We start from the raw sequence: 24,205 nt of genomic DNA, 5'->3' as shown, positions 1-24,205 counted from the left end.
CATTTTCATGAACATATGATTCTTGGCTCACACAGCAGACTATTAGGTGTATGAACCTGGACTCAGTGGAAAGGCAATGAAGGCAGAAAGCCTTTTATTTATTTATTTTTTTTGAGACAGAGTCTTGCTCTGTTGCCCACGCTGGAGTGCAGTGGTGCAATCATGGCTCACTGCAGCCTTGAAGTCCTGGGCTCAAGCAATCCTCCCACCTCAACCTCCCAAGTAGTTGAGAGTATAGGCATGAACCACTACGCCCAGCTATCTATCTATTTAATTATTTATTTATTTATTTATTGGTAGAGATGGGGTCTCACTATGTTGCCCCAGCTGGTCTTGAACTCCTGGGCTCAAGCAATCCTCCTGCCGTGGCCTCCCAAATCCCACCTCAACCTCCCAAGTAGCTGAGAGTACAGGCATGAGCCACTATGCCCAGCTATCTATCTATTTATTTATTTATTGGTAGAGATGGGGTCTCACTATGTTGCCCCAGCTGGTCTCAAACTCCTGGGCTCAAGCAATCCTCCTGCCATGGCCTCCCAAAGCATTGGGACTATAGGCAAGAGCCACCACACCCGACCCAGAAAGCTTTTTAACCCACTGTTATTCCCCCTCTTCTCTCTCTTAAATGCCAGCACAATTATTGAGATCAGAACACTTCAGTCTTCACACGCCACCCCACAGTGCCCAGAGGGAGCACAGAGTAATGGTGTAGAGCCCCAGCATGAAAAGGTAGCTTCGGAAGAGCAGTCGGTCAAAGCGGGACAGGAGGACCAGCCACTCTGCCTCCTGTTGGTCTGTCTGGTCCTGAGTTTGGAGGTAGTTGCTGATACATTGAAGCTGCGACCAGATTTCCTTCAGGGTTCCTGGCTGGGCCAGGTGCTCTCCATAGAACGAGGACTCTGCATGATGGAGGAAAATACCCTGGGTGAGCCAGGGACTACCAAGATCCACCTGGACTTTCTCTTGAAGCTGATGGCCTCATCCTTCAAGGACAGTTGTGGGTGAAACTGAGCAGTGGGTTGTGTTTGGGTTGGGTACTCTCCCCACCCGATTAGGGGAGGCAAGATTGTACTGCAGGAAGCCTCGGAGAACACGTCAGAGCTGTATTATGTAAGCAGGGTGTATGTGTGCTGGATCCGTTCAGGAGATTTTCTGAGCTAGAGGTCAGCCTAAATGGACTCAGTAGGAGCTTTAGGGGCTGGGATGATTCTTATACTTGTTCACGTTAAGCAACTAGAACCTAAATGTACACAAGCTCCATGTATGCATGTGTGCATGTGCGTGCCAGCACTTTCCTATTCTGAAATCAATGACTCAGTCACTTTGGGTAATTGGTTAAAACTGGGGATAAAAACTGACAAACAGGTCAGGCACGGTGGGCTCATGCCTGTAATCCCAGCACTCTGGGAGGCCAAGGTGGGCAGATCACCTGAGGTCAGGAGTTCAAGACCAGCCTGGTCAACATGGTAAAACCCTGTCTCTACTAAAAATACAAAAATTAGCCAGGCATGGCGGCACACGCCTGTAGTCCCAGCTACTTGGGAGGCTGAGGCAGGAGAATAGCTTGAGCCTGGAAGGCAGAGGCTGCCGTGAGCCAAGATTATGCCATTGCAGTCAAGTCTGGGCGACAGAGTGAGACTGTTAAAACAAACAAAGAATAACTGAGGGCCTGAACTTCAAGCCAAAATTAGACTTTCAGCTGAGCGCTGTGGCTCACACCTGCAATCTCAGCACTTTGGGGTGCAAAGGAGGGAAGATCGCCTGAACCTAGGAGTTCGAGACCAGCCTGGGCAACATGGCAAAACCCTGTCTCAAAAAACCAAACCAAAAAAAACCAAAAAACAACAAAATGAGACTTTCTAGAAAGCCAGAAGGAGGCCACCTTCAGTCTCCAGAGAGATAATATAAAATGCCACACCCAGGTTAAGAAGCAGTTGTTTTAGATTTTTCACATAAGCCAACGCAATACCTAGTACATCACCAACGGGAATGAATTTTTAAGGTGATCAATCCAGACAGGGGAGAAGCACAAGGCTTCTCACATACCTGTTATCAGAGCACGCTGGGCCCTGGGTTCCACTCTAGGCCTGTCAGCATCGGTGTTCCCTCGAAGGCACAAGAAGGGCTGCTGCTGTCCACCACGCCGCTCATCGTGGAGGAATTTGACCAACACGATGGACTTAGCTAAGCTGAGAACTAAGAAGGCCATGCAGATGCTGAAGAAGTGACCTGAGAGAAGCCAGAAGAGGTGCAGTTAGCCTCCAGTCTGAAATGCAGCATCAGATTTTTTTTTTCTTTAGGGACAGGGTCTTGCTCTATTGCCCAAGCTGGAGTGCAGTGGTGCAATCATGGCTCACTGTAGCCTTAACCTATTGGGCTGAAGTGATTCTCTCCTCAGCCTCCTGAAAAGCTGGGACTACAGGCATACACCACCACACCAGGCAAATTTTTTTTTTTTTTTTGTAGAGACAAGGCCACCTCACGGCCAGATGTGGTGGCTCACGCCTGTAATCCCAACACTTTGGGAGGCTGAGACTTTGTGATGCACTTTGGGTGGATCACAAGGTCAGGAGATCAAGACCATCCTGGTCATCACAGTGAAACCCCGTCTCTACTAAAATACAAACAATTAAACGGGCATGGTGGCGGGCGCCTGTAGTCCCAGCTACTCCAGAGGCTGAGGCAGGGGAATCGCTTGAACCCAGGAGGCGGAGGTTGCAGGGAGCGGAGATCACGCCACTGCACTCCAGCCTGGAGACAAAGCAAGACTCCATCTCAAAAAAAAAAGAGAGAGAGAGAGAGAGAAGGCCTCACTATGTTGTCTTGAACTCTTGGGCTCAAGCAATGCTCTCACCTCAGTCTCCCAAAGTGTTGTGATTATGGGTGTGAGCCAATGCATCTGGCTTGTTCTTTTTTTTTTTTCCTTCCTTCCTTCCTTCTTTCCTTCTTCCTTCCTTTCCTTCTTTTCTCTCTTTCTCTCTTTCTTTTTCTCTCTTTTTCTCCCCTCCCCTCCCCTCTCCTTCCCTTCCCTTCTTGCTGTCACCCAGGCTGGAGTGCAGTAGTGGGATCATAGCTTACTGCAGACTCAAACTTTTAAACTCAAGCAATCCTCCTGCCTCAGGTTCCTGAATCGCTGAAATCAATGACTCAGTCACTTTGAGTAATTGGTTGAAACTGAGGATAAAAACAAACAGGCCAGGCACGGTGGGCTCATGCCTGTAATCCCAGGACTCTGGAAGGCCAAGGTGGGTGGATCACCTGAGGTCAGGAGTTCAAGACCAGCCTGGTCAACATGGTGAAACCCTGTCTCTACTAAAAATACAAAAAATTAGCCGGGTGTAGTGGTGTGCACCTATAATCCCAGCTACGCGGGAGACTGAGGCAGGAGAATCACTTGAGCCCAGGAGGTGGAGGCTGTAGTGAGTATGCACTGAATGCCCTGTTGATTTTTAAAATTTTTGGTAGAGATAAGGTCTCACTATGTTGCCTAGGCTGGTCTTGAATTCCTGAACTGAAGTGATCCTCCTGCCTTGGCCTCTTAAAGTGCTGATATTACGGGCGTGAGCCACCATGCCTGGCCAGCATCAGATCTTTCACAGGGGTCAGGTAAGATGAGTGTCCAGTGACCCCAAGGCTGCTTACCAATCAGAGGGGTGCTCCCTACACTCCGTGGCACCTGGTTGGACATGTTGACCCTGAAGACGGTGTAGCCCACCAGCACACTGGTCTTGAACACAATCCTGGCTTGGCAGTTGGGTGGCATGTAGAAGCTCCCCAGGTCCACCAGCATGAGAAAGATGCTAGGAATCAGCAGACTCACGACATAGACCAGGGGGTGTCTGCGCATCACCACCTGGCCAGGAACAAGCGATCTGATGAAAAGAGGGTCTAGGCCAACAGACTCAGATTTGGCCAAATTCACAGCCAGGAATGCTCCCCAAAGTCCCAACATTTTTGCATCATGTGAAAAAGTCTGTGTAACTTATCTTAGAAATATGTTTCAGGTTACTTTTTGGTTTAGAAAAGAGAAAAAAATCCTTTAAATTTTACACAGAGCTAATATTAATACTATTAATAGTATTAACAGTTATAATAAGAAGCAGTAGCTAGCATTTACTTACCACTTGCTGTGTGCCAGGCACCAGACTCAGTGACTCATAAACTTAACTTATTCAATCTTCACAACTTTAAAGGCTGGGTATCATTAACTTCATTTTACAAACAAGGAAACTGAGTTTCAAAGAGGTTGGATTCCTTGTTTAAATTTACACAGCTGGTAAGTGAGAAACTGTTTTGAAACTAAAATCTTCCTTCTGAAACCATTTATTATGCAATATATTGTATTACTTTGTGTGTGCGTGTGTGTGTGTGTGTGTGACGAAGTTTCACTCTTGTTGCCTAGGCTGGAGTGCAGTGGCGCGATCTCAGCTCAACCTCCACCTCCCAGGCTCAAGCAATTATCCTGCCTCAGCCTCTCGTGTAGCTGGGACTACAGGTGTGCACAACCACGCCTGGCTTATTTTTTGTATTTTTAGTAGAGACGGGGTTTCACCATGTTGACCAGGCTGGTCTCGAACTCCTGACCTCAGGTGATCCCCCTGCCTCGGCCTCCCAAAGTGCTGGGATTACAGGTGTGAGCCACCGTGCCTGGCCTATTATATTACTTTTTGGTCTAATATATCTCCTTCCTTGGATTCTGAGCTCCTTACCACCTGTGTGTCTATTATTCTGGGCGAGAAAACTTGCACAATTAAATTTGGAAGTTTGAAGAGGGCTCAATAACGAGACTATCTGCAAGGTGTGAGCAGGCTATAGGGAAACCACAAGATGCAGGGCAGACCCCAGGGCTTTTGGGGGACTGGGTGAGCTGTTAGCACCCTTAGGCCTGAAGGAGCCAAGGGCTGGCGTGGTGACCAGACGTGAAGAGAAAGCTGTGCAGAGGCTGCCAGACAGGACCTGTGCTTTTCTCTTAGTCTGCCTGGTGTTGACTCCACTGGTGTTGGTGGAAATGGAGAGCTAAGTACCCCCACTCAGCCCTCCTCCCATCTCCCGCCACTTCTTCCCCTGCCCACTCCCTCTCCCCACTGGCCAAACATGACCAGTGGTCCCATCTTTGCAAGCCACAGCTCTGTGTCCAGGAGTACAGATGCAGGGGGTGGAGTAGTGGGTCTCAGTGGAGGCCGCCTGAAGCTGTCCTGCTGGCCTGCACCGTGCTGGCCACACAGAGCTGCTCTTGTAGCTTGGAATTTGAGTCTCATAAAATTACTAATATTGTTGCCAATTTTTATACCTCACTTCTTTGAAATGATGATGGACAGTGTCTTTAATAAGCACATACTCTATTCTCATCCTTCGTAAAGAGAAACGGGTGAATGGCAGGGCTGCTTCCCCACTACGGCCTGGACTCTCATCTCATCCCATCTCTGGGGTAATGATAATCCCCCAAGGGGCCAAAAATAAGACCTATCTTATAGTGGGCATTCAATAAATGTTTATGAAACAAATGAGTATTCTGGGCCCTTTGCTGTTGGATTTGGACAAAAATAACATTTGAAATCTCCCATTTCTCTGATTCACCAAACAATGAACTGCTCAATATGTGTCAGATAGTGTGCTGGACACTTTCACACATATGGTGTGATTTATTTAATCCTCACTGCAAACTTGGTAGGTAATAGCCTCCATTTTATAGCTTTTCAAAAGGAAAACTGAGCCCCCTGAAGTGGGTAAGTTGAGTAAGGGACAGAGCCAGGATGTGCCCCCATATCTTCTGATTCCAAGCCCAGTGCTTTTTCCCAGGACAGGATAGCTACAACTCTTGACCTGACTCAACCTCTCTGAGTTGAGTACAGGGTTCTTATCCTTCATCCTCATCTCCCACCGGAGAAGAGTGTCACAAAGAAATGAGCTCAGGGAAGAGATGAAGTGCAGAGACCAGCGATGGAGCAGGAGGTGCTGGGGGAAGAGCTTGACTGGGGGAGATGAAACATCGCCTTGCTGATAAGAGTGGGGGCTCTCCAGCCATTGGGTCTGGGAGCATATCCTGACTCTGTGGAGCTTGGCAAGCCAGAGTTGTTTGGCATATTGTCGTCTGGCTGTTGTCATTCGCATTAAGCCATAATTGGCTGCAAAAGCCTAAACCAGAGCGTCACTCACTGCTTTGCAATAATTTGGTTAAAACACATTTCTGCCGGGCGCGGTGGCTCAAGCCTGTAATCCCAGCACTTTGGGAGGCCGAGACGGGCGGATCACGAGGTCAGGAGATCAAGACCAGCCTGGCTAACACGGTGAAACCCCGTCTCTACTAAAAAATATAAAAAACTAGCCGGGCGAGGTGGCGGGCGCCTGTAGTCCCAACTACTCGGGAGGCTGAGGCAGGAGAATGGTGTAGACCCGGGAGGCGGAGCTTGCAGTGAGCTGAGATCCGGCCACTGTACTCCAGCCTGGGCGACAGAGTGAGACTCCGTCTCAAAAAAAAAAAAAAAACAAAACACACATTTCTACCAAAGTGCAGTCAACAAGAAAAGCAACAACAAAATTAACTGTCATCAGCCTGCACCCCTCTAGCTCCTGTCATCATGCAGTGACTGAGATGGCTGTGGTTAGGTGGGGGCAGGAAAAAGGGAGTCAAGTGGCCAGAGTCCATGGGGGTTTTATGTTGTGACCCAGTCTGGGCTGTTGGTGATCTAGCCTTGTGGTGTCAGGGTGAGGGGGTGACCACGCCTGCTGATTCTGGAGGGTAGAAATGGGAACACTCCCTAGCGACTTGGCAGATACTACACAAAGGGGAAGAAAAATATAAGCAAAGTACAAGAAGGCACGTTGGTTAAGCAGAAAAAAGCCCAGACTCAAAATCAAGGGGACAGGCCAGGTGTGGTGGCTCAGACCTGTAATCCTAGCACTTTGGGAGGCCGAGGCGGGTGGATCACTTGAGGTCAGGAGTTTGAGACCAGCCTGACCAACATAGTCAAACCCCATCTCTGCTAAAAGTACAACAATCAGCCAGGTATGGTGGCGTGTGCCTGTAGTCCCAGCTACTCAGGAGGCTGAGGCAGGAGAATCGCTTGAACTCAAGAGGCGGAGCTTGCAGTGAGCCGAGATCGCACCGTTGTCCTCCAGCCTGGGCAACAGAGTGAGACTCTGTCTCAAAAAAAAAAAAAATCAAGGGGACAGAGTTCCTGAGCCCCTTGATTCCAGGTGTCTACATGGGCTAGTTTAAGTCCTCCTGGATGATGTAGTCAACCCCTCCATGCCTTGATTTCCTCCTTTTTCAAAAAGCAGTTTACTTTTGCCTTGAAAATATCTTGGGTACAACTGAGATGAGCAGCTGTGCTCTCTACAGAAAGTCCCTATGTAAAGAAAACAAGCTGAGATGACACCTCTCCACCCAGAGGCTGACACAACAGTAAATCTATGTCTGGGACAGAACCAGAGATGGATGGTGTGGCCCCTCAAGGTCCCTGATTTCCAAGAAAGTGCAGGTTTATCAGATTATGTGTTCCCCGAGAAATCATCTGAGGGAGAGCTGTGGAAAGAGCTAAGAGGTTAGGAGGTAGGCGGGCTTTGCGGATATGGAGCCCGTGTAGTCACACAGAGCCTGCTCTTGAAAGGGTCCTGCACTTGGTTTAGTGCTCTACTGGTGCTATTTTGAAATTCTTAATAATGTTTGAATAAGGGGTCCTGCATTTTCATTTTTCACTAAGCCCTGCATATTATTAGCTGACCCTGTCAGAAAGATAGTCCTCACTGGATGTCAACAGTAAATGAAGGCAGAGGGAAAAGACACAGGGACAAGGGTGGACAATTAGCTTCTGCTGTAACATAAAGCAAAGACATCTCTCATCTTTGTTTGGCTTATAGAATCGTAAAACTAGATAGACCTTCCAAAACCACCTCATCCATTCTCCTACCTTTAGGAAAGATGTTCACATTTCTAAGACACACGAAATAGTACATATAGTTTCGGTTTTTGGTTTTCTTCCAGAAGAAAGAACCCACATTTTTCTTGTGGTTGATTTAGGTGGCAATGTTGCCTATGGACTAATTTTTTTTTTTTTAGACACAGTTTCGCTCTTGTTGCCCAGGCTGGAGTACAATGACACAATCTCAACTCACTGCAACCTCCGCCTCCCAGGTTCAAGCGATTCTCCTGCCTCAGCCTCCTGCGTAGCTGGGATTACAGGTGCCCACCACCACGCCCAGCTAATTTTTATATTTTTAGTAGAGACAGGGTTTCACTATGTTGGCCAGGCTGGTCTCGAACTCCTGACTTCAGGTGATCCACCTGCCTCATCCTCCCAAAGTGCTGGGATTACAAGCGTGAGCCACAGCACCAGGACTAGACCAATTTTCCCTGCAAACCCAGTGCAGCCTAAAGAAACTCTAGTTTTCAGAAATTTTTTGTTTTTATTATCTCCATTGGATAATCAGAGCCCTTTATTCCTTTGTTCAATAAACATTAATTGAGCATGAACAGGTTGTCTGGTACTATCCTAAATACTGAAGTTAGTACCATTAATAAGACAGTTCCCTGCCCTTATCCCATCTTGTAGGATCAGGAAGCAGATTCTGGTGATTGTTTCATGAGTCTGTTGCGGGAGAGAAAATTTGCCCCAGAATGGACCATAGTCAGGGTCCATACCTGCTTTAGATCATTTAAACAATGAGATTTGGGGCTTTTTGAGTTTATATCTAGATGATATTTTGGACTTAGAGTTGACACTGGAATGATGCTGGGTTAAACTTTGGGGGATGTTGGGATGGGGCTGAATGTATTTGTATGTGGAGCAGAAGTGGATTTTGGGTTGCAGACTCTACTAGGTTGAAAAGGGCCCCCAAGAATTCATGTCTTTCCTGGAACCTCAGAATGTAGCCTTATTTGGAAATGAGATCATTGGAGATGTACTAGAGCAGGATGAGGTCATACCAGAGTAGAGTGGGCCCTCAATCCAATGTGACTGGAGTTCTGATAAAAAGAGAAGAGACACGCGTGGAGAAGGCCATGTGAAGATGGAGGCAGAGATGGGAGCAATGCATCTGCCAGCCAAGGAACACCACCGGTTCCTGGCAACCACCAAGGGCCAGAGGAGAGGCAAGGTGCAGCTTCTCCCTCAGAATGCCCACAAGGAACCAACCCTGCCCAAGTCTTGATTTCAGATTTATAGCCTGCAGAACTGCAAGAAGATGAATTTCTGTTGTTTTGAGTCACCCAATTTGGGCTACTTTGTTATGGCAGCCTCGTGACACTAATACACGTGACTTGCCAAGTAATGCACAGTGGGCGAATGGCAAAGAATGGACCGGAATATACTGCTCTGCCTTTAGTTGTGTGTCAGCATAATATAGGATTAGGCACATAGTTTCTGGAGTCAAGTTGCCTGGGTTCAAGTCCAGGCTCCACCAGTCACTTTGCACCCTTCTGTAAGTTACTTAACTTCTCTGCACCTCAATTCATTTATTTGTAAAAATGCAGATACTTGGAGCACCCATCTCCTAGGGATGTGAGGATTATAGATACAAACTCTTAAAATGGTGCTTGGCATAGAGTAAGTGCTCAGCTTTGTGGTTATTGCTATTGTGTCTCCCTGGGCAGATTTTGGGGATCTGTGATAGATGTCAGGAACCTTCATTTATTCATCATTATGCCCTAAGTGTTCACCATGGAGCCTGGCACATGGTGAGAACCCGAAAGATGTTCGTGGAATTGTATTGCAGTCTGGTAGTAGTGCTACTTTTACTTCCAATATAATGGAAATGTGGAGTTAGCCCGAATGGGAGCTATCCTCTTGAGATCAGTCTTTCTGAGGGTGACCTCTCTGCAGATCATGCAAGAAGCAGTGACTCCAGCTTCTGCTAAGTAGAAGGCATGTCACCTGCTCAGTGAGACACTGCTCTCTGCAAAACTGCCCCTTCCCACAGCCCATCATTTCTAATGGACTAAAGGAGCTGGTGCCTTTAAATTCCACAGAAAGGGAAGAAAAAGCACTTTAGTTTCAGTCCATGTTCCCCATTAGACACCCTTCAGGTGTTAGCAATATTATGCCACAATTTCATTATCCATTAAAGCCAGGTAATAATAAGTACACAAAGGTATTTGGAGCCTATTGATGTTAATGAAAGAGATCAATCTAATTCAGAATGTGTGTGTGGAGAGCTCCTTGGAGATGGAATAGGCCCCAAGGTTAGCCTCTAATTGCCTCCTTGATGGTAGACCCCACCAGTACTCAATTTTGCATGACCGTCTTTATGACATAGTTGGAATTTTGACGCCCAGACTCCGCTTCATACAGAAGCCCATTTTCCTCCTCTCCAAAGCCCCTCCCAGCATTCCCAACTCAGAAAGAACAGGAAAGTTGCTGCCATTTAAGCACCAGAGTCAGAGTTTCTTGGATCTAGACTATGGGTTGCACTGGATGAGCAGAAAGTCAGTCCGTGAGTCCCAAATCACTTGAGTGACCCAGAAAGGATATCTGGGGCTCTAAATTCTCTCTCTCTCGTATTATCTGCTGGCACTTAGAGGGATCTTATCTTCTATCAAGTTTATGAGCTGCATTCAATAAGTATCTCAACAAAGTTACTCCACCTAATCTAGAAAAATATTATAACAGAAAAAGAGGATAAAGGCATTTCTTTCCCAAATGCCCCTTTGCATTTTCTAGGACACCCTGTGGGCACCCCAATTCCTGCCCAAATAAACACTTTACTTGGTGTGAGGATATCTGTGGTTGGGCTCGGTTTAGTTTCCACAGCTGTCCACCCTTTTCCATCCAACACGAGTTCCTAAATTGTATTCCTACCTCCTCCCACTTCTACCCTCATTCTTTAAAGAAAAAAAAAACCACTGCCATGCAAAATCAAATGCTCACCCTGCTGTTTCTGGGAACCAGCACCTCCAATAAGATATTGGAGGAAACCTCCCCTCCCATGGCTGCTGGACCGGGTCTCAGGCTGTGCACAGACATCTTTGTAAGGAGAAGTGCCTGTGCTCTGGGCCCCCTGTGGGACGTAGCCCGACTCCAAAGCATCCGTGGTGTCCTCTGATAAACAATTTGTGTCCCAGAGTCGGCAGCTATGATTGCACATTAGCTGAAACTCATAGGGCATCCGGAGCACTTGATTTAGGATAAATGGCAGCAGTGTACCTCAGGCCAAGGGTAAGGATGAATTTAGAATAGATTATTGCTTCTCCTGCCTTCCCTACCTGTCCCCAACCTCCTGCTGAGCAGCCTGGACTGAGACACAGCCGGCAAGTAGATTAAGAGGAGATGGTCCTTTGCTGTCAGGACCCTGGCAGGCCCAGTGTTGGCATAATAGAATCAGGCTCTGAATTTCACATCACTGGCCAATGGCTGTTGGAGGAAACCCAGGTGCCTTGGTTGCTAAATTCAGAGTGGGATGTCCGGTATGGAGTAAGAGAATGAGCCTAGGCGCCGTGCACAGAGCAGAAATGCATGGAGGCTGAGCGGGGTTGGCAGGCAGAAAACTGATCGTCACTGAATCCACTTTTAGTCTTTCTGAAGCTGCAGAATTGCTCCTGAGTCTGGCTTCCTGCCCCGCCAAATATGATCTGTGACTCTACTCAGGATTCTCTCCCTACTCTGCTCCTGAGGACCAGGGCGGAAGCCAGCCCTGCTAGATAACCCATGTCCACCCCCAGGGCAAAAGGACCCATAGAAAAGTTCCAAGAGCATGAAATTAAATTGCACCTGCCTCCAGCAGACTTCCACTTCAACACGTACCCAGGGGGAAGCATGGTAGTGAGGAGAGCAGAGGAACTGGACCATGGCTCTGAGATCCAGGGAAGCCTCCCCTCCATTAAACAATCTTCTCACTGTCTCTGTTCATCATAATTAAAATGGGGATAGTATATAGAAAACCTTCAGCTGCTGTTGACGAATTAACATTTAGGGTGAAGGAGGGCGACATGTAACTACAAATAATAGCTGCTCTATGGAGAGAGAGAGTGTGTGTGTATGCACATGTGTGCCTGTGCATGCAAGCTCACGCCTTGTTTACCTGCCCCATCTCTTGCCTGTGTTTGTCTCCTCCGTGCAGTGTAGGTAATGGTGTGTGCAGTGTTCTCAGGAGCGCTTGGTAGGTGACTATGTTCCACCTTGCATGTGCTACTCCTTCACATTTCCCTTTAATGCTCTCCATTATTCGGGCTGCATTAATAATGTTTGCGGGCTGATATCTTTAAAATTAATGAGGTGTTTACTCTTAGCCAAGAAACTCATTGAAATTTAAAAAAGAAAAAAAAAAAAACTTGCTTGCTTTCCTTCCCTTTTCCTCACAAGAAAAGTGGACAAACAGCCCACATTGCAAGCTTTGCTTAAAACCGAGCAGAATTCTAGGCAAGAACCCAAAGCCCACCATCAGGAGGGTATGAGTTGCGATTAGCAGCTAGCCAGCATTATACATCAGTCAGGTTCAAACCACAGCTGTGTCTAAGGGGCCCGGATTTAACAAGAGCTTTGCTGGAAAGCTGTGTACACCTTTAACCAATTGAGGGATACCTGTAACCTCAGTAATAGTTCCTTCCTTCCTTCCTTCCTTCCTTCCTTCCTTCCTTCCTTCCTTCCTTCCTTCCTTCTTTCTTTCCTTCCTTCTTCCTTCCCTCCCTCCCTCCTCTCTCTCTCTTTCTTTCTTGCTTGCTTGCTAGCTTTCTCTCTCTCTCCTTCCTTCCTTCCTCCCTCCCTCCCTCCTTTCTTTCTTTTCTTCCTTCCTTCCTTCCTTCCTTCCTTCCTTCCTTCCTTCCTTCCTTCCTTCCTTCCTTCCTTCCTTCCTTCCTTTCTTTGTTTTTTTGACAGAGTCTCCCTCTGTCACCCAGGCTGGAGTGCAGTGGTATGATCTTGGCCACTGCAACCTCCACCTCCCGGGTTCAAGCGATTCTCATGCCTCAGCCTCCTGAGTAGCTGGGATTACAGGTGCACACCACTACGCCCAGCAAGTTTTGGTATTTTTAGTAAAGATGGGGTTATGCCATGTTGGCCAGACTAGCTGGAACTCCTGACCTCAAATGATCCACCCGCCTTGGCCTCCCAAAGGTCTGGGATTACAGGCATGAGTCACCGCACTCGGTGAATGATAGTTTATTTCATCACCACCCCTTAGCATATCCATTGTACCAGAGCACCGTAGTCTAGTCTAAATTTTCCTTCTTATTCCAGAGGTATGTTTTTAGGATAATTCACCTTGAGTGCAGTCCTGACCCACCTGTGGTTTCTATTTTTCAACCGAATCCATTACTTGGCATGAAGGACCACCATCCCCTCACTACCACCACCACTAGCTGACTTTTTGCAGAAAAGAAGAATGCCGGCCGGGCGCGGTGGCTCAAGCCTGTAATCCCAGCACTTTGGGAGGCCGAGACGGGCAGATCATGAGGTCAGGAGATCGAGACCATCCTGGCTGACACGGTGAAACCCCGTCTCTACTAAAAAAATACAAAAACTTAGCCGGGCGAGGTGGCGGGCGCCTGTAGTCCCAGCTACTCAGGAGGCTGAGGCAGGAGAATGGCGTAAACCCGGGAGGCGGAGCTTGCAGTGAGCTGAGATCCGGCCAGTGCACTCCAGCCTGGGCGGCAGAGCGAGACTCCGTCTCAAAAAAAAAAAAAAAAAAAAAAAAAAGAAGAATGCACTGCTAATATACTAATGATGTAGTTTACCAGTTGTGTGAAATTGCTGCAGACCACATGTCAAAACAGTTTCCCAGGGGGCCAAAGAAAGGAGAATGGCTGCCTCTGGAGTACAAATCAGCAGGCTTCACTGTCCTGTATCCCACCATCCCCCAGTTTCATGGCGGACAAATTTCGCTATGAACAATGCAGCCAAGGGCATTCCCAGGGATGCCTTGGAGGAGTGTGGGTTCCCATCATAATTTTGAGGAGTTAATTGTTCCCTCTGATCCAGAAGCTACCAGTGGTTTCTGTGGGTCTTATTGGCTAATCCCGTAAGATATTCAAGTTAATAATATTTTCATATTATGCATCTGCATCTGGAATTAGTTGATAATTTACTCAATAAAAAAATAGGACAATAATGTTGATGAGAAAGTCTTCCCAATTTGTTGTTGTTGTTGTGTGTGGGTTTGTCTGTGTTTTTTCTGAGTAGCAATTAGAAGCCATAATGTGAGTATGTGTGGAAAGATTGGAGGATTCCTGGTGCAGGGCATGCTTCAGGCCTCTGGTGTCTGTTATCTTCTGGAGGGGCCCAGCATCTCCCACTGAACCTCTGTTCTGTGAAATGCTGGAATGTGAGTGGATGCTCAGAGCCCGCTGAAGTCCCTGTTCTTTGGTGATCATGAATGAGAACATGCAATAGAGCAGAAATTCCTCAGCCCAAGAGAGAAGGCCAAAGGCTGTGGAGAAGCAGGCAATAGGGATAGGTAGTAAAGAACCTACATTAAACTGAATCTGTGCAAATCCTCCAGCGCTGCTCTGCAGGATGCTGTATGTGGAGGACACAGATAGAAGTTCCCACTCACTGTCATTCAAAAACACCTTTTTGTCACGCTTAATGTCTTCGGGGCTCCTCAGAAAGGCCAGGTCTACGTCTTCCACTGCAAACAACAGAAACGATTGACTTTCCCAGAGAGAAAGAGATGCCAACATCCACCCACTTTTCCAGCTCCCAATTTGAATCCTTCCTCTTTCTCCTGCCCCCATAGGCACAGTCTCCTTGGCCTTATTTGAATTAGGGGGTAGGGATGCGGAATAAAATCTTTCTAGTCACAAAAAAAAAATAACAACTGTGAATTTATGGCTTGGAATACACTCTCTGTAGAATGATGGAGCTTGTCTGCAATTTCTATAATATTATCCATGGCAGTAGAGGCTTGACACTGTGTTTCCAAAACAACCACAGGGGGCTACAGCGTCATACTTGGTCTGGATTACAGCAGGAACCAAAAAACTGCAAGAAGAGATTCTGATTTTTAAATAGCCAATTATCTGCAAGAATAAAATAGACTTGAAGGATAGTATAATATCATTTCACCTACGTGTACCAACCCAGCATTGATGGGTATCTCTCATGGTTTACCTGTATGCAGAATGCTCTTGAAGGTTAGGCTGCAATTCTGGACATCAAATGGAAAAGCATATGTCTCTAAACTGCATGCGGAGACCACCTGGATGGGCTTAGAGTTCTCAATGGTCCCAGATGAGTTCACATAAACATAGGGAAGGTCGGGGGATCTTTCAACGTCCATGCTATACGAAACACAAGAGAACTTGTTGTCACAGAGAGGACGTTGGTCATTTCAAAATATAGACAGGATGATTAGGAGATGGTAGTGACCATGAGGTCCATGACCAGCCTAGCCCTGCAAAAACACAATCGCATTTTCCGTGAGATTATTCACCCCGGCAAAGATGAGCTTTTCAGTGACAGCCTCGTAAGTTAGCTCATTTGCTGCTATAACAACACAGACATAATAAGTAACCTCAACATTAGTAACCAGATCTGTATCTTAAACAACATCAACACATGGCACTTCTAACCTGAATACTCCCAACGATATGCTCCCCTTCAACTTGAGAAGCAAAAATGAGCAACACCGACTGAAAGTAAGCAGTGACTGGCCTGACTATGCCAAGGAGTCTACATGCCACAGAAATACACACTGGCACACTTACAACTCATTGATGATGATATCCGGGGCCCAGATAGCACTTAGAGGTAGGGAGATCTCTCTAATCTCATCAAACAGGCTGGAGTTCCAGGATAAAAATTCATCATTCCAGACCTGTTAGGAGTAGCCAAAAAGAAAACTTAAATCAAAATGGGGCAATGTCTGCCTCAGTAAAGAACTAAAGAGACATTTGGATTAATAATCCAACTAATCAGCCACTTGGTTCGATCTGTTAGGAGAAAGGACTTCCCATCTGAATGCTAAAGATGGTAGTCCCAACCAGAAACCAGGGCCATACATCTTAAATGAATTACAATAAATTAGGTCTGCTGCAGATCTAAGGAACTAGAAATATAAAGATAATACCTATTTCTTAAATAACTATATTTTGCAGCAGATCCAGATCAGGAGTGCAGTATATTTAGAAGGAAACATAATTATTTACCTCCCGGTACCATACACTTGTCTTTAATATTTGATTCTCTGCATCCTGCAAGGCAAAAATAAAATCCACACCAAATCTTAGAATGTCAATAAATCAAAGGCCAATTCAGCAGTAAGGCAATTCAGAAGAAGAAAATCAAGTCTAACCAAATAATGCTGACATTAAAAACATTACCTAGACTCTTCAATACCTAAGTATTCTCAGTTCTTACTTATCATGCACACCTGTTGCTATAAGCTTTACTATATTATCTACGACAAAACGGCACTTTGCCTGCCCTTGACATTTTGAATGATTTGCTAATCTCTTTCCCACTCTAATTAGTTACTCTACCATTAATCAGACTAAAAAATGTTATGTAGTCTTAGTAATTTGGGGCTAAAAAGATGAGACCAAGCTTTGATTTGTAATCAAGATATTATTCATAATCTCTCAATGAGTGTTAGCTCAACTGTTATTGGCAGCCATTCCTGTTAAGTTACCGTATGTTTAGATTTCTCTGCTTATAAAACAGACTGAATGAACTTATTATAAATGAAACATATTTTAGATGATATAATAAATGTGATTTCCCATGTCTGTAGTGAGTCCATGATATTTTTAAAAGACCCCCAAAAGCAGCAATTCAAAAAACCCTCCTGGCTGGGCACGGTGGTTCATCCCTGTGATCCCACATTTTTGGAGGCCGAGACAGGAGGATCCCTGTGATCCCACATTTTTGGAGGCCAAGACAGGAGGATTGCCTGAGCTCCGGAGTTTGAGACCAGCCTGGGCAACACAATGAGGCCCTGTCTCTACAAAAATATTAAAAATTATCCAGGTGTGGTGGCACACAACTAGTGGTCCCAGCTACTTGGGAGGCTGAGGTGGAAGGATTGCTTGAGTCCAGGAGGTCAAGATTGCAGTGGGCCATGTTTGTGCCACTGCACTCCAGCCTAGGTGACAGAGAGAGACTCTGTCTCAAAAAAAAAAAACAAAAAAAACAACAACCCTCCTCACCAATTTTTTCATATCTAATCTAGTAGAGAACATTCTGAAACTCTGATGTTCTTAGGAATTTTTTAAAAAGGGATATCTCACACCGTATATAAACATTAACTCAAAATGAATCATACACCCAAATGTAAGAGCTTAAACTATAAAACTCTTAAAAGAAACCAAAGGAGTAAGTAAATCTTCATGACTTTGAATTAGGCGATGATTTCTTAGACATGACAACAAAAGAAAAATAAATGAGACTTCATCAAAATTAAAAACTTTTGTGCTTTAAAGAACACCATCAAGAAATGAAAAAGACAACCCACAGAATAGGAGAAAATATTTGCAAGTCACATATCTGCTTAGAGGCTTGTATCCAGGATATAAAGCATTCCAGCAACTCAATGACAACAAAAGACAAGCAGCCCTGTTTTAAAATGGGCAGACTGGGCGCAGTGGCTCACGCCTGTAATCCCAGCACTTTGAGAGGTCAAGGCAGATGGATCATGAGGTCAGGAGATCGAGACCATCCTGGCTAACACAGCAAAACCCCGTCTCTACTAAAAATACAAAAATTAGCCAGGCGTGGTGGCAGGTGCCTATAGTCCCAGCTACTCAGGAGGCTGAGGCAGGAGAATGGAGTGAACCCGGAAGATGGAGCTTGCAGTGAGCTGAGATCGTGCCATGGCACTCCAGCCTGGGTGACAGAGCAAGACTCCATCTCTAAAAAATAAAAATGAGCAAGAGACTTGAATAGACATCTCTCTAAAGTAGGTATACAAATGACCAATAAGCACATTAAAAGATGTTCGAGGTCACCGCTATGGGCCAAACTGTCCCCCCAAAACCCATATGTTGAAACCCTAACTTCCAAGGTGTCCATGTTTGGAGATAGGGCTTATAGGGAGTAATTAAGGTCAAATGATGTCATAGGGATAGGACCCTAATCTCATAGGATTGGTGGCTTTATAAGAAAAGGAAGAGAGAAAGATCTCTCTCTACCATGTGAGTACACAGTGAAAAGGTGACCATCTGAAAGTCAGAAAATGGCTCTCACCAAGAACCAAATCAGCCAGAACCTGATGTTGGACTCCCAGCCTCCAGAACTGTGAGAAATAAATTTCTGTTGTTTATGCCACCTAGTCTGTGGTATTTGTTATGGCAGCCTGAACTTTCTAATACAATCACTAATCATTTGGGAAATGCAAATCATCAAAACCACAATGAGATACAAACTCACACTCATTAGAACGGCTACTGTTTTTTAAAAAGCAGAAAATAACAAGTGTTGGTGAGAATGGGGAGAAATTGGGACCCTTGGGCACTGTTGGTAGAAATGTACAATGGTGTGGCTGCTGTGGAACACAGTATGGCACTTTCTTAAAAAGTTAAAGATGAAATTACCATATAATCCAGGAATTCCACTTCTGAGTATATACCCAAGAGAACTGAAAGCAGGGCCTTGGACAGATATTTATACACACATGTTCATAGCAGCATTATTCACAACAGTCAAGGGGTAGAAGTAGCCCAACTGTCCACTGATAAATGAATAGATAAGCAAAATGTGGACTATACATAAATTGGAATATTATTCAACCTTAGAAAGGAAGGAAATTCTGACACGTTACGACATGGATGAACCTTGAGAACATGATGCTAAGTCAAATAAGCCAGTCACAGAAGGACAAATACTGCCTCATTCCACTTAAATGAGGTACCTAGAGTACTGAAATTCATAGAGGCCAAAAATAGAATGAGTTGCTGGCGTGAAGAAAGGGAAAGTTATCATTGAATGGGTAAAGAGTTTCAGTTTTCACTGTTCACAATAGCAGAAACATGGAATCAACCCAAATGCCCATTAATGATAGACTGGATAAAGAAAATGTGGTACATATATACGATGGAATACCACACATCCGTAAAAAGAATGAGATCATGTCCTTTGCAGAGGCATGGATGGAGCTGGAAGCCATTATCCTCAGCAAACTAACATAGAAAGAGGAAACCAAACACCACATGTTCTCACTCATAAGTGGGAGCTGAACAATGAGAACACAGGGACACAGGGAAGGGAGCAACACACACTGCGGCCTGTCAGGGTCCGGGTGTGGGGAGGGAGAGCATCAGGAAAAATAGCTAATGCATGCTGGGCTTAATATCTAGGTGATGGACTGATAGGTGCAGGAAACCATGGCACACGTTTGCCTATGTAACAAACCTGCACATCCTGCACAGGTATCCTGGAACTTAAAATTAATTAAATTAAGTTTTACAAAAAAGAGAAAACAGGGCCGGGTGCGGTGGCTCACGCCTTGTAATCCCAGCACTTTGGGAGGCCGAGGTGGGAGGATCACCTGAGGTCAGGAGTTCAAGACCAGTCTGGCCCATGAAACCCCGTCTCTACTAAAAATACAAAAATTAGCCGGGCATAGTGGCACATGCCTGTCATTCCAGCTACTCAGGAGGCTGAGGCAGGAGAATTGCTTGAACCCAGGAGCAGAGGTTGTAGTGAACTGAGATTTAGCCACTGCTCTCCAGCCTGGGCAACAAAGCGAGACTCTGTCTCAAAAAAAGAAAGGAAAAACATATACTCTAAAACACATTTGTCCAGAATATCAATTCTATAAGAAAACATGTGCAGAGAAGAGTAAAAATTAGCAGCAATGGTTGTTTTTATAATTTGAATTATGTGAATTTTTTCCTCTATGGTCTTATACTCTTCTGTATTTTCCACATGTCTACAATAAGTATATTATAATCAGGAAAAACATTAGTATTATTTATTAAGTTAACAAGCTGTCCCACAAAGAAATATGAATGGCCAGTAATCACATGAAAATGTTTAACCTCAGCAGTAATAAAAGATGGAAAGAATGCTCAAAAAAAGAAAAACAAAAAAAAGAGTTTCAGTTTTGCAAGATCAAAGGAGTCCTGGAGACTGGATCATGGTGATGATAACACAAGAATGTGAATGTACTCAATGCCACTGAACTGTATGCTTAAAAAGGGTCAAGATGATAAATTTTATGTTGTGTATTTTATGACAAGTAAAAATGATAATACAAAGTGGGTAAAGGATTTGGCTATATATTTCTCCTAAGGAGATATATAAAGGGCCAATAAGCACATGAAAAGATGCTCAATAACATTAGTCACCAGGGAACTGCAAATCGAAACCACAACGAGATACCACTGTATCCTCACTAAGACAGCTAAAATTAAAAAGACAGACAATAACAAATGTTGGCAAGGATGTAGAGAAGTTGGAGCCCTCAAATATTGCTGGCAGGATTATTAATTGATTCAGCCACTTTGAAAACCAGTCTGGGCTGGGCTCGGTTGCTCACGCCTGTAATGCCAGCACTTTGGAAGGCTGAGGCAGGCAGATCACCTGAGGTCAGGAGTTCGAGACCAGGCTGGCCAACATGGTGAAACCCCTGTCTCTATTAAAAATACAAAAATTAGTTGGGTGTGGCGGTACACGCCTGTGATCCCAGCTACTCGTGAGGCTGAGGCATGAGATCACTTGAACCTGGGAGCTGAAGGTTGCAATGAGCCAAGATTGTGCCACTGCATTCCAGCCTGGGTGACAGAGTGAGACTTTGTCTTAAAAAGAGAGAGGAGAGGAGAGGAGAAGAGGGGAGAGAAGGGAAGAAGAGGGGAGAGAAGAGGAGAGGAGAGGAGGGGAGAGGGGAAGAGAGGAGAGGAGAGGAGAGGAAAGGAGAGGAAAAGCAGTCTGGTGTTTACTCAAAAGATTAAACATACATTTATCATATAATGCAACAATTCTACTCAGAAGTATATAACCACGAGAACTGAAGACATAAGTCCACACAAAAAACCTGTATAAAAATATTCATAGCAGCATTATTTGTGATTGTTAAAAAGTGAAACCAATGTATTGACTGATGACTGGATAAACAAAATGTGATATATCCATACAATCAATTATACAGCAACAAAAAGTAATAAAATACTGATGCATGTGACAACATGTATGAACTTTGAAAGCACGCTAAGTGAAAGAAGTCAGTCATAAGAGACCATTTATGGTATGATTCCACTTATATAATATGTCCAGAACAGGCAAATCTATAGAAACAAAAAGTAGAGTGTTTGCCTAGGGCTGCTGGGGGTGGAATGTGGAGTGTGACTGCTAATGGATATAGGGCTTCTTTTTGAGGTGATAAAAATGTTCTGAAATTAGATAGTGGTGATGGTTGTGTAACTCTGTACTAAAAAACACTGAATTGTATACTTTAAATTGGCGAATTTTGTGGTTGAATTAAATCTCAAAAAAACTGCTATTTTAAAAAATGTTTAATAAAGAAAAGGGCAACCATTTTTGAAGACATTTCCGGTAAATTTATAAGAAGGCTGATGCATACTATTAAAGAACTCTCCTTGAACTCTTTTTTTTTTTTTCATTTCTTTCCATGTATAATCCATCACTAAAAACTGCATCCTTAAAAGAGAATAAAAGGATTAAAAAAACACAAGATGAAGAAATAGGAAATAAAATGTGTAAGACCAGCCTGGCCAACATGGTGAAACCCCTTCTCTACTAAAAATATAAAAATTAGCTGGGCATGGTGGTGGGAGCCTGTAATCCCAGCTACTTGGGAGGCTGAGGCAGAAAAATCGTTTAAACCCGGGAGGCAGAGGTTGCAGTGAGCCGAGATGGCGCCACTGTACTCCAGCCTGGGTGACAGAACGAGCCACTGTCTCAAAAAAAAAAAAAAAAAAATTGTAAAACATTTCCCTTGCTGATTTAGGTTCAAAGCTCAAGAGTCACTTAGGTAACATTTGTATTTCTGTAATATTTAGTACAATACCAAATTTCAGTACATAAAAGTGTTTAGGAAGTTGATGGCATGGAATCAACTAACAGCTCTGTTTTCCTCCCCAGAACTGGGTATAAGAAATTAAATGGCCGGGCGCGGTGGCTCACATCTGTAATCCCAGCACTTTGGGAGGCCGAGGCGGGCAGATCATGAGGTCAGGAGATGGAGACCATCCTGGCGAACATGGTGAAACCCCGTCTCTACTAAAAATACAAAAAGATTAGCCAGGCGTGGTGGTGGGCGCCTGTAGTCCCAGCTACTTGGGATGCTGAGGCAGGAGAAAGGCGTGAACCTGAGAGGCGGAGCTTGCAGTGAGCCTATATTGCACCACTGCACTCCACAGACTGGGCTACAGAGCCAGACCCCATTTCAAAAACAAAACAAAACAAAACAAAAATTAATTGTCCAATTATCCAGCCACATAAAAGTCCATTTTCTTTGTGCACAGGGTCAAGACTATGTACTACTCTGGAGAATTCAGACTGGGTAGGGAGTCAGAAGGCACCACTGATACTATTGCCCATGTTGATGGCGCAGGTGGAATTGTGCAGTACACAGACTACACAGTGGCTCTGCGCCAGGTGGCATCATTTGAAAGAGAAACAAGAAACTTTTTAAAATTTCCCCTTTTTATAATCAAGAAAGCAAATTACTATCAAATAAGCATTATTCTTTCTCTTTGAGAAACAGAAGGCATTAGGAACACATAGATACGTAGTCGCCCTGCTTTAGTGGTTCAACAAGGCCTGGTCTGAGTGAACTTGCTCTACAGATATTTATGGAATTTAAATAGATACTTGGGAAAGGCAAGTTTTAAAGTAGTATAAAAAGTGAAAACCTTGAATTCACAAGTATTTCCCCAAGGAACAGCTTGGACCAGATGGACCAGAGGGGACTCCCAGACAAGACTGGCTCAACAGGAGTCCTGGTGGTTAAAAACAAAAGCCTCTAATGAGAGCTCAGGATTAGGTGACAGCACTTCCTGGCTTTTTTTTTTTTTTTTTTTTTTTTTTTTTTGAGACAAGGTCTTGCTTTGTTGCCCAAGCCAGGGTGCAGTGGCACAATCATGGCTCACTGCAGCCTCAACCTCCCAGGCCCAAGTGATCCTCCCATTTTAGCCTCCCAAGTAGCTGGGACCACAGATGTGCAACACCATGCCCAGCTAATTAATGTATTATTATTAATTTTTGTAGAGACGGGGTGGTGCTATGTTGCGCGGGTTGGTCTCAAGTTCCTGGACTCAAGCAGTTCTCCCACCTTGGCCTCCCAAAGTGCTTGAATTACAGGTGTGAGCCACCGTGCCCAGCCTTCGTTGCACATTTTACCAACTGAGAGATCATGAAACAGATTATGTCTCACCCACTAAAGCACAAAAGTTTCCATTCTAGGCTTGGTTGCAATCAGTGAGGTTCCCCACAAATAAAAAGAAAAGTTCAAAATGCAGTTTATATCACTGAGATATATAGTAGTTGACTATGCTTTCACAAGAAATACATTTTTATGTCTATTCAAAGTTCTTACCAGTTTGTTTATTACTGTCATACCCCATGAATGTGTCTCAGTGATTCAGTCATATGGCTGGGAGGAGGGTCTCTGTTTTCATGTTTCATTTCACTATCATTTTATCCAGTTGATTCTTCTTAACTGCCATATTGATGCCTTAGCTTGTTTTTCACTTCTTGCCCATTGCTTTGCCACATTACATATAACAATGATGTTAAGAATTTTTTTGTAACATTTTATGGGGGTGTTTGGGAGGATTCGTCATTCAGCCCTGAAGAACACAATGTCAAAAAGTATTTTGAGGCTAAAACTAAAATCTTTTTTTGTCAAAGGAAACAAGTTTCTCAATGCCAGCTGGTGAACATAATTGGTTCTCTGGTGGCATTATTCACAGCTTTTCCCTCTGTGTATCTCGCCCCGTTTTTTTTCTTTAGATACCTTCCATCTTGCTTGTTAAAAGCAAAGGATATTTCAGAGAATTGGAATTCATTAGTCTTCCTAACAGAGGGAGTCTATTTAGATCTAAATTGGTGGTTAGCAAATATACAGATAATTCCCCTACATTCTTATTTATCTTTTCCAGTTCCGGAGACTATAGAAACAGATGCCTCAACGTCTGGCTGGGAGGCTCTAGTCAATGGACTGGAATACAAAGGTATCTGGGATTCGAAATTGACAAAACTCAATAGAAACAAATTGAAACTCTTCACTGTTGAGTAGATTATCTCTATAATCAGATTTCCCTAAGGTACTCATAATACCCAGAAATTCTAAGACAAGACTGTAGTCTTTTATATAA

At 44.6% G+C, this 24,205-nt stretch overlaps 1 protein-coding gene across 1 annotated transcript in view; it reads right to left on the bottom strand.

Annotated features, from left to right (window-relative positions):
* Nucleotides 1–319: 319 nt before the first annotated feature.
* Nucleotides 320–24,205, bottom strand: part of HTR3B (5-hydroxytryptamine receptor 3B) — a 40,124-nt gene continuing 16,238 nt past the window's right edge. The window contains exons 3-9 of the mRNA XM_015115754.3: nt 16,079–16,123; nt 15,638–15,747; nt 15,042–15,211; nt 14,402–14,559; nt 3,643–3,853; nt 2,047–2,229; nt 320–899 (exon numbers count right to left, since the gene is read on the bottom strand). Of these exons, the coding sequence (XP_014971240.1) occupies nt 664–899; nt 2,047–2,229; nt 3,643–3,853; nt 14,402–14,559; nt 15,042–15,211; nt 15,638–15,747; nt 16,079–16,123 (1,113 nt within the window). The 3' untranslated portion in view covers nt 320–663. The remainder of the gene's footprint in view (nt 900–2,046; nt 2,230–3,642; nt 3,854–14,401; nt 14,560–15,041; nt 15,212–15,637; nt 15,748–16,078; nt 16,124–24,205) is intronic.

The sequence above is a fragment of the Macaca mulatta genome, chromosome 14, assembly GCF_049350105.2.
Source record: "Macaca mulatta isolate MMU2019108-1 chromosome 14, T2T-MMU8v2.0, whole genome shotgun sequence".
Taxonomy (NCBI): Eukaryota; Metazoa; Chordata; class Mammalia; order Primates; family Cercopithecidae; genus Macaca; species Macaca mulatta.
Note: the sequence above shows the minus strand (reverse complement) of the source record. Positions and strands in the feature narration are given on the sequence as shown.